This window comes from Dama dama, chromosome 30 (genome assembly GCF_033118175.1).
Source record: "Dama dama isolate Ldn47 chromosome 30, ASM3311817v1, whole genome shotgun sequence".
Classification (NCBI taxonomy): domain Eukaryota; kingdom Metazoa; phylum Chordata; class Mammalia; order Artiodactyla; family Cervidae; genus Dama; species Dama dama.
Genome location: NC_083710.1, coordinates 68,839,713 through 68,850,720, shown reverse-complemented (window position 1 = coordinate 68,850,720; position 11,008 = coordinate 68,839,713). Strand labels below are relative to the sequence as shown.

Genomic DNA, 11,008 nt, shown 5'->3' with positions numbered 1-11,008 from the left:
TCTACCCTAAATGTGAAGATTTAAACATAATAAAGATATGCTTCTTTCTTTCCAAGAGCTTATGGTCTAGTTTTCACAGAAAGAAGAAGGAATGGCAGATAATATTTATTGAGTAACTAAAATTACCCTGATACTTTGTATATTCTTTCATGCAAATAAACACCCCTTAAAGTAAACATAAATCAAAACTGGAATTACTATTACCACCACACCATGTTGCAAGAATCAATTCATATTTTTATTTTTTTTTTTTATTTTTTTTTTTAAAAATCAGGGTATTTATTTTTTCTCCAAATTCCTGGTTTAATAAGGTCTTGTTTATTTTGAGAAAAAAAGGTCCCAAACATCAGGCTGTTCACAAAAATAACCCACAGTATCAACTTTAGAAAACAAATCTTAAGACTATTACACTATTTTTCTAGAGGATGCATTTAACATGCCAACTCTCATTCACAAAAATACATTGTTACATTTGTGTTGAACAGCCCCACACAGCACTCTTAGGTGGGGTATAACACACATACCTCTAACTCAAAGCTGCTCTCAGGTTCTACTCAACTAATGAGACTGCCTTTGTAGTTAGGGAAGCAACTATCATATGAATGGAGAGAACTGTACTCCCTGTATAACAAGAGATTATTTTGGAGACAGTTGATAAAAACCATACATCCTTTTTATTGTTAAGTCATAAAGAGGTATCAAAATTAAAAGCAAAAATTACAGGGTAAGACTTAACGTAACTACTAGGAGGGTCAAAGGAAGTGAAAATGGGACTAGGCGCAGGGCAATATGAATTAATGAACATGGGAAGGACAAGGATGGGGAGAACAGTGAGCATGTGCTGAAGATACTAGGGGAGAGGATCTGGTGAAAATTTTGATCTTAGACAAGCGCCTAGGTAAAGAAATAATGGGACAAGATTTCTAAACCCCGCTATGTGCTTAAGAGTCATCCTCGCCATTGGCGCTGTCTCTGTCATCCTCTCCTTCCTCAGCCTCTTTTTCATCATCCTTGATCAACTCCAGCTGTGAGAAACAGACACAAACAGGATGGAGTTAGAGGCACTCCATGTGTCCCTGACCCCCCCTCCACCACCTCTTTCTTTCCTTTCCCGTGGTTTTCACCTGGTCATCCCCCCGATCTTCATTATCATCATCATCCAGTAGGTCCCCCTCCTCAGCAGAGTCATCTGCACCCCCCTCAGACTCCATCTTCACATTAGTCTCATCTTTCTTCAGGGAGCTGCTGCTCTGCTCCTCTTCTGACTTAGCATTCTTCATCTCTCCTTGTTTGCTCTGCTCCTTTTCAATTTTTTCCAGGCTTTCCACTAAAGAATCCACTTTTTGTTTTATCTGGGTTAACTCCTTCTTAATGGTCTGAAGGTCATCTCCTTTCAACTTTCCGGACTTAGAAGAAGATCCCCGCTGTCCACTTTTAGAATTGAAGCCACTTTTGCCCCTTCGTGAGGTGTTTCCTGATACACGCTGGCGTTTTGAGGGCACTACAGCCCGAGCAATAGGAGGAGGAGGAGGAACACGTGCTGGGTAACTGTACATTCTGTCGTAATAATCCCGTTGAAAGTCATAGTCCAAGTCAAAAGATGAGCTGAGTAGAGGGGACGGAGAAGGGTGTTCTGGTACTGACCCGTACATCTCCGCTGCAGATCGTTTCACACCTGCTTTTCCTCGGTTCACTTTTGGCTCTGCAGCCAGATTAATATCTAAAACCTGGCCAGCAATCATTCTGCCATCCTCTCCTGCCACAGCAGCCCGGGCATTTCTCTCATTAACATACTGAACGAAGGCAAAGCCCTTGTGAACAGAGCAACCCACGATTTTGCCGTATTTTGAGAAGATTGCCTCCACGTCAGATTTCTTGACCACAAGGGTATTGAGCTTCCCAATGAATACACGAGAGTTCATGGAGCGAGGATCCGTCTTGTTGGTAACATTGCTGGCCATTGTCTTTGACGATACGGTGCCTCACAAAGCTGAAAAATGTAGCTGAAGATCAAAAAAATCTCACTCAAGCAAGTTCCACTAACTTATTTATTTCAAGTGATTTGTAACCAGGAGGGGGAAGGGAGAAGAGATTCGATTCTGAATCTCCTACCCCTGGGTTCTACGTGGAGAAGCCGATTGCTGCTCGAGGTCGGCAACGCGGTCGCAATCGCTCAGTCTTCGCCTCTTCACAAAATGGCCCCCCTCAATTCATATTTTTAATATCAAAAGTAGTATCTTCATTCTATAAAAACGTTTTTGCCTATTTTATCTTTTTGACTATTTTTATGTTTAGAATCATTGTAGAACTCTAAGGATTCCGAAGCTTGGCCTCTGCTGTGGTAAATTTACATGTTCAAAAAGATAAACAACTGACACAATTTATATATGTATCATGTATAGATACGGAGAAGGCAATGGCACCCCACTCCAGTACTCTGGCCTGGAAACTCCCATGGACGGAGGAGCCTGGTGGACTGCAGTCCATGGGGTCGCCAAGAGTCGGACACGACTGAGCGAATTCACTTACACTTTCCACTTTCATGCCTTAGAGAAGGAAATGGCAACCCACTCCAGTGTCCTTGCCTGGAGAATCCCAGGGACGGGGGAGCCTGGTGGGCTGCCGTCTATGGGGTCGCACACAGTCGGACACGACTGAAGTGACTTAGCAGCAGCAGCAGCATATATAGATATGTATATATAGTGTGTAAAATACTTCTCTTGTTCTTCTTTCGTTTTCATGGTAAACACATCCTGTAGGCCTGAGAATTTTGCATTTTAAACTAATTACACAAAAACGTGACACTGTACAAGTGTATCAATATATTAATACCTCCATTACAAATATTTGGGAAAGAAATTATCCATGTCTTCAGAAAATTATAAGAAGTATCAATAACAAGAAACATATGTCACTGAATGCTGTTATAATCATTATACATTAACTTTTATGTCTTATTATAGCTGTTTTGACTACCATTTATTTTTCCCCATAGTTAAACAACATCAGTGAAATAGCAAACTGTACTACAGTGGGAGTTAATACTATTCGAAATAAAATGTTCATAGTTAAATTATTTGATTCCTGCTAGGCCATTAAATCAGGGCTGGCAAATAGCTTTTCTATTATGTGCTAACTCAAAGTGATTTGAAGAGGACTCTGAGGTCATTGCCAGCCTTAGAGAAAAAGTGTGTTGCTAGATTAGTAATGTCTGTCATGGAGAAGGTTAGGTGAGCAGTGGAATTCTCACTACATATTTGCCCTCTGTGATATAGATTGCTAGTTAAATAACCTCACAAATTTTTCTTTCTAATGTAAAGTCAGTTTATCTATTAATACAGAACAAACCGGTTAATACATCTCGCTGTCAGTTGCCAAAATCAGAATTCATTTTCTTATCACAAAGAGAATCTGTGTGATGGGAGAGTTCAATGATAAAAACTATTTTAATAAAATGTGCTCTATATTTCAAAGTCACATACTAAATTCCTGATTGAAGATCTAAGAAATAAAGAATAGCAATAACTCTACATTTTCACCATGTTCTCCTTGTCTTTTTTTATCAGACTTAGCTAAAATCAGGGAGGAGAAAACTGTTCATATTTTAAGAATCAGCAGTATCATAAACCATTTCTCCTGACTTAACATCTTTATAATAAAATATCTACTATAATAAATTCATTGCTAGGCTGTGTTTTTATTACTATAATCTCCCCCATGAGTTTCTCAGTTTAAAATATTCTGGGGGAGGCAGAAAAATGTCATTTGTGTCAGAACATAATTCTCTACCTGCTGAAAAAAGGCATACAGTTGTGATAGTTGCCTCTTATTTTTTTAAAGATTGATATATAAGCTTACATATTTATGACAAATTAAAGAAATAGATGGGAGTATATTATACTATCAGGCTATTGTTACAGAAGTAACCAACATAAATTGTGAAGTTTCTAATATGCATCCCAAGATTCTATAAGAACAAAAAAAAAGCCCAAATTTCTAAAACAAAGGTTTAAAAAAGAAGAAAAATGATACTGAATTCATAATCTTACTATATATTCATGAAAGACTGTCATATTTTTCTTTCTTATTATGAATAAGACTGTATTGATTCAGTTCTGAAATCTGTTTATTTGTATGGTGCTGCTTTTAAATTTTGGGTACATGTATTCTGAGTGTAAAATAATTTTTGCTGTATAACTATGCTAATTATGTCTAAGCTACTCCAGGCTATACTGAGGCCCTTTTGGAAATTATCTAATGGCAGCTTCTCACATAGGCATTTAAATCAGACACAAGTCATCTGGTGCATATATTTGTACCCAAATTTGACTTACTAAATTCAAATCTGTTTGTATATTTACTATTGGCTAAGACAATAACCCAAGATGAAAAAAAGCTATCTCAACTCTGAGTTTAAAGAAGCAAATAACCAAGGGTAAAAATGACTTACTCCCTCTATTCGAAAGATTCTCAGATCGTGTTTCTGAAAGCCCTCTTTTGTTGATATTTCTTCTCCATCCCCACCAACACAGCATCATTCCAGAATTTCACCTTTTTACTTGATTCCATTGGATCCTAACTTCACATCACTCTCTATAGCAACAGCAAAATCATCTTTGAGGGGAAAAATACCCAACAACTATAACATTATTTACTACTTTAAAAGAGTGGTATCAATGTTGCTTCAAAATCTGGCTTCCATAACCCTCTCCAGGGTTCTTTTTTCTTTACAGAAACTTCACATTTCAACTATACTGGACTTCCAATGTTCCTGGATGCCTGGCACCCTTTCATGACACTATGTCTTATTCAACTTTATTTTAGCATTTCCTTGGCATTTTAAGGTATTTTCATCACCTGTCTTTGCTACCTTTTCTTTCATGAATCAATGCTTTGCCTTCTCTTTTTGACTCTGTTAGGAAAAACTGTGAAAGATTTGAAAATGAGCAACAGAAGATTTCTGGGTAAACTTTCAATGTAATGCTGGCATTTTCTAGCTGACCCTTTGGAGACGTCTCATAGTAGGGCAACTTGGAGGTTCTGCTAGATTATCTGATAACTGTAAACTGTAGAACATTTATAGTAATGCAAATAATTATTGTCCATAGAAATACAAATAAACTTTGTTCAGTAGAGATACAATTGATTTCTGCCTTATAGAATAGATGATTTCAAACATTACATTATATTGTTCTACAGGGTATTAAACCATTTTTCTGCCTATTAGGAAATTAATTTCAGCTTTGTTGATGAGATAGATAAATTTGGATTCTCTTTCAAGCCAGTTTTCAAAATCTTCCTGATTCTGTTGTTAATAAACTAAATAAAACATTTTATGTCTGTATGAGAATCATGGGTGTACATTTTTTAAAACTATATTTGAACCATTTTGAAGGGCCAACAGACATATGCAATGGATTCATGTGACAAGGCTAGGTTGCAGGAGAAGTGTATCTCATGGACTATTTAGTTCCTGTACATAATTTTCTTGGTTCCCAGGGAACATTACAAGTGGAGATCAAATTTAAACTTTGCTGACACCCTTTGTGGCTCTTCACTAATTGTGTATTTGGGGAGGAGGAGTATGTGCCTAGGTATGCTGCTGCTGCTGCTGCTATGTCACTTCAGTCGTGTCCGACTCTGTGCGACCCCATAGACGGCAGCCCACCAGGCTCCCCCGTCCCTGGGATTCTCCAGGCAAGAACACTGGAGTGGGTTGCCATTTCCTTCTCCAATGCATGAAAAGGAAAAGTGAAAGTGAAGTGTCTCAGTCATGTCCGACTCCTAGCCACCCCATGGACTGCAGCCCACCAGGCTCCTCCATCCATGGGATTTTCCAGGCAAGAGTACTGGAGTGGGGTGCCATTGCCTTCTCTGATGTGCCTATGTATACTAGTACAATAATTTATTCTTTATTGATGGTGATAATAATTAGAAAATTGATTTTATGGTTATTTTCTAATACTTTGTCAGATGGATGATGGAGATATATTCTCTGATGAATGAGAAAAGACAAAGAATCTAGTGTGAAAGTCTCTGGTTGCATTTTTTTTTTATTTTGGTTTATTTTTGTGCACAAATCAATTAAGAAATTATTGGGGACTGATAATGAGAACAACTCTTAAAGATCTGAATCAATGAGTGAGTTTTTGTGCTTCTGTATTTACTTTGGACCTTTGCCAAAAATGGTAAGACTGAAGCCGTATGTTCTCTGTTGTCCAGTGTCCACGTGTCTGTGTGCCTCCAACAGAGAAAGGCCCTGACCTCTCTGTATGACTATGCAATACGTCCCAATTTCTGCATGGTTTTTAGAAATTAGGCTGTGATGTCTCAAACTAAAAGAGCTTTCTTTGGTTGGTTGTCTAGGTGATGTGCTGGGCTTGTGGAATCAGGCCTGTGCCTCTGCGTGCCCTTTAGGAGGCTATTTTACAAATCTTTAAGTGGTTGAAAACTGATAGTAATACAAATTGTTCTTGTTCATTGAAATGTAAATGTGTTTTCCCACTAACGATACAATTGATATTTGCCCAACAGAAAGTTGTGCTGTGTTGTGCTAAGTTGGTTCAGTCCTGTCTGACTTTGCAATCCCACGGACTGTAGCCCACCAGGCTCCTCTGTCCATGGGATTCTCCAGGCAAGAAGACTGAGTGGGTTGTTATGCCCTCCTCCAGGGGATCTTCCTGACCCAGGGACTGAACTCACACCTCATGCATTGGCAGGGGGTTCTTTACCACTAGTGCTGCTTGGGAAGCCCAGAAAGTTATATGCCAAAGATTATGTTTTATGCCTCTAGCTTTGCTTCTGTGAGCAGTCATTCCAACATTCCTGAATGTCTGAATATCTACCTACATTAAAATCTACATCAAATTCTCCTTTTGTTGTTCAAATTATCCTTTTCACTTGCTTTAACATCTTACAGGCACTCATCAGTTAATGAACTAAATAAAATCCTTGGTATCTGTTCATTTTATATTTGAATAGAGTAATGGTTTCAGATTTTAAAAAATTACCTTCTGTACTTTGTTCATACTTACACACTAAAGAATATATATTTATATTTATAGGTACTAACTATATATTCACAAGAACTAACAAAATATCCATTTTACAATAGGTGATAAAAGGACTTCCCAGGTAATACTAGTGGTAAAGAATCCACCTGCCAATGCAGGAGACAGGAAAGATGCAGTTTCGATCCCTGGGTGGGGAAGATCTCCTGGAGGAGGAAATGGCAACCCACTCCAGTTTTCCTGGGCTTGCTTGATAGCTCAGCTGGTAAAGAATCCGCCTGCAGTGCAGGAGACCCATGTTTGGTTCCTGGGTTGGGAAGATCCCCTGGAGAAGGGAATGACTCCTCACTCCAGTATTCTGGCCTGCAGAATCCATGAACTGTTTAGCCCGTAGGGTCACAAAGAGCAGGACATGACTGATCAACTTTCACTTTCATTCTGCAGTATTCTTGCCAGGAGAATTCCAAGGACAGAGGAGCCTCTTGGGCTAGGAGTCAGACAGGATTGTGTGACTAAGACTACTAATGTTCTGTGCAGTGCCTAGTCCCTCAGTCGTGTCCAACTCTTTGCAACCCCTTAGACTGCAGCCCACCAGGCTCCTCTATCCATGGGGATTCTCCAGGCAAGAATACTGGAGTGGTTTGCCATGCCCTCCGCAACACTACCACTACTAGGTACTAAAAAATGTAGTTTTTATCATCACAAAAAACCAACAAGGCCTGCTAAGCAATTTGGTAAAGAAAGACACATGAGATAAGAGGATGACTTATCCTCTTATAAAATTTTATAACAACTATTACATTTTGTTCATCAGTGACTCTAAATAGTAGGAATTGGTATTTATCAATTTTCTTAATCAGAATTTATGCAAAATGATCAATTGAAATGCTGCTGCTGCTGCTGCTAAGTCGTGCCAGTCGTATCTGACTCTGTGCAACCCGTGGACTGTAGCCCACCAGGCTCCTCCGTCCATGGGATTCTCCAGGCAAGAGTGCTGGAGTGGGTTGCCATTGCCTTCTCCAACTGAAATTCTATATACCTGAAAACATTTCCACTGCTGTCCCACAAACCAATTTCATTATGGAGGATTTGAAAAGGTAATATCTTTCTATGATAAAAATTATAATACTAAATAAACATAATTCTCTAAGTAAAATGCAAATTTTCTTATCTGTGAAATCTGACTTTACTTAGTCCCTCAATTTTAATTAGTTATATTTTTAAATTCTGAAAAATAATAATTGAAATTACAAATTTGCTTTTGACCTTATGTCTTGAATTAATTTGAATTTAAATCTTCATTTTTAACCTTCTAAAGTCACTTTGCTAACAAATATTTTGCACTGATTATTTTTTTTCTTAGAAATGTATGGAGAACTAAAATTCTAAAGTTCTGATGAAATTGTATTTCTAGGTACTTGCTATTTTTCTTAAACTTTACCTTTTATTGCAGGTAGAGGTTACCTTATCAAAATGATTAGAATTTTTTTTTTAATTTTTATTTTTATGCTCTTGTAATTGACTGATTCCAGTGTTCTTTGCATATTCAAGCATACAAACAAGCTGCTTTCTGAGAGAAGTAAATGAATTAATTTTAAAAATTAAATATTTATCTCTAATTAAAAAAAACCTGAAATATTATAGAAAATAAACACAAAATGGGAAAACCTCATATGTATGATGCAACTTCTATGGTATATATAACTCATGCAATTAATGTATGATTAACTATATATTCTTATAGATGATGAGATATTTTATGTATTAAACATTTTATTTGAACATCCTGTTATTTTCACATGGAATAATTCTTGGAGAAGTCCTAGAACATTTTCATTGTGTTAAATGTTTCCTGTGAGTTTGGGGAAAATTAGGAACAAAAATTTCCCTGGTAACAAATTCTTTCAGTTAAGAGAAAGAAGACTGAGAAAACTACTTATCTACATAAAGTTTCATTTATTCCTTCGTGTTAAAAGTCTATTATGAAAAAAACATTAAATTCAACTAGTAATGATAAAGTTTTATCTAAGAACATCTAAGCAAATCAATATTTTAAATGATTAAGCATAAGCCAGCTCTAGCAATTTTAACCATGATAATTGAACTTTCTAAATATTTATAGATACTAAGAAGAAAACCATTCCAGCTGCAGATTTCTTGGAGAAAAAAGTCCATATATCTTAAAAGTGTAAAGAAAGTCAGGCAGGTCATTAATCAGATCAAAGATTTTAAAATCACCTCTTTTGGGGACTTTTGACAAATTTTTCTCGTTCAACAGAATATTAATTTTAAAATGAGGTGGTAATTCATTGTAATAATAAAACAAAGAGAGAGTAAGCTGTACTCTTTTTGTGGGGATATACAAAATGATCAGAATTACAAAAATCAGAATGGTGTTACAGAATCTCATTTCTAGTAGATGTCAATTTCTGAAAAAATAAAATAGACATGGAAACTTAAAGGGATTTACTATTTAAATGAAATGATAAAATGTTTTTATGGATTTATAGCTCTATACATAATAAAATTCCCTCTGTTTTTGTTATCACCTTTTTAAGTAATAAGAACAAACCTTAAATATTTACCCATGCAGTTCTCAGTTCCAGCGCCCTTTATTCTTGCTGTAGAGCCATTTGGTATGATTTCCTCTCTCTGTGCAGCCCTCCTCTCTCAGTATCTTCCTTGTAAATTTTAATAGCCTTGGCCTTCTGATGGTCTCTTCTCTCCTATCAGGGACCCCACCCACGCACTTCTGCTTAGGTTGCCCCTCCTGGCAAGGCAGCCTGGCTGGTGGTGGTTTAGTCACTAAGTCGTGTCCGACTCTTGTGACCCCATGGACTGGAGCCCACCAGGCTCCTCTGTCCTTGGGATTTCCCAGGCAAGAATACTGGAGTGGATAGCAATTCCCCTCTCCAGGGGATCTTCCCGACCCAGGGATTGAACCCAAGTCTCCTGCATTGGCAGGTGGATTCTTTGCCAACAGAGCACCAGGGAAGCCCTTTCCTAAGGCAGGAAACTTTCTTTTATAAACAATATTTATTTATTTGGCTGGGTCAGGTCTCAGTCACACCACAAGGGATCTTCCCTGTGTCATGCGGATGTGGCATGCTGACTCTCCAGCTGTGGCACACAGGCTCCAGAATGTTCCAGCTCAGTAGTTGCAGTGTGTAGGATTGGTTGCCCTGGGGCATGTGGGATTTTAGTTCCCTAACCAGGGATGGGATCCCTGTCCCCTGCATTGCAAGAAAAAAATCTAACTACTGGGGAAGTCCCAAGATTCACCTCTATTATTTCTTGGAGATCACTCTCGTTTGTAACCTGATGTCAAATGCCTTGAAAATCATTATTTCATATATTGGTATCTGCTTTTGTTTGTTTGTTTCAGTTATGTCAAGGGAAGGGTAAATTTAGGCCCTGTTGCTCTATCTTGGTAGGAAGAAGGATAAATCCTGGTCAGAAACTTTTTTTCCTTTTTTTAAATTTATTTTTAATTGGAAGATAATGGCTTTACAATGTTACGTTGGTTTCTACTGAACAACAACGTGAATCAGCTGGTCAGCAACTTTTAAAAATTCCCTTTTATTGTTTTTGAATCTACTGTGAATCTAGGACATTTTACATATCCTACCACTTGATAAATAACAGGGTTGAGCAAAAATAGGGGAAAATTATTTATTAGATTTTTACTTGTGAACTCTACCTTGCCATGTATCTCAGTTGGATTCTGTGATAGCAGGCATTGTGATAAAGATCCAGGTGAAAATGATTTATTAGAATACGTTCCCAGCCAAACCTGGTGGTAATATTGGAGAAGTACAGAGAAGGAGGTCAGCCTGCATTGTGACACCAAGCGAAGTATTCAAAAAGTAAGTTGGGCTCAGTCCTGAAGGAGAATCATGGCGAAAACATAGTTCATACTTCAGATGTAAGGGGTGGAGTGATGGAGTTTTATTTAGTCCCCTCACCTGCCCACCATTGACAAAGGGTTGCCCAGGTGG

The 11,008-nt window shown here is 37.8% G+C and overlaps 1 protein-coding gene across 2 annotated transcripts; it reads right to left on the bottom strand.

Annotated features, from left to right (window-relative positions):
- Positions 1-651: 651 nt before the first annotated feature.
- LOC133049185 (heterogeneous nuclear ribonucleoprotein C-like) lies at positions 652-2,204 on the bottom strand. 2 transcript variants are annotated; one of them, XM_061133097.1, is made up of 3 exons: positions 2,070-2,204; positions 1,125-2,024; positions 652-1,025 (listed from the first exon to the last, which is right to left on the bottom strand). In XM_061133097.1, exons 2-3 carry the CDS (start codon positions 1,959-1,961, stop codon positions 942-944), a joined length of 921 nt encoding a protein of 306 aa, XP_060989080.1. In that variant the 5' UTR covers positions 1,962-2,024; positions 2,070-2,204; the 3' UTR covers positions 652-941. The 2 variants fall into 2 exon arrangements, with proteins under 2 accessions (XP_060989080.1, XP_060989081.1); XM_061133098.1 differs by having other exon boundaries at positions 1,125-1,605; positions 1,645-2,198.
- Between the last annotated feature and the right edge of the window lie 8,804 nt (positions 2,205-11,008).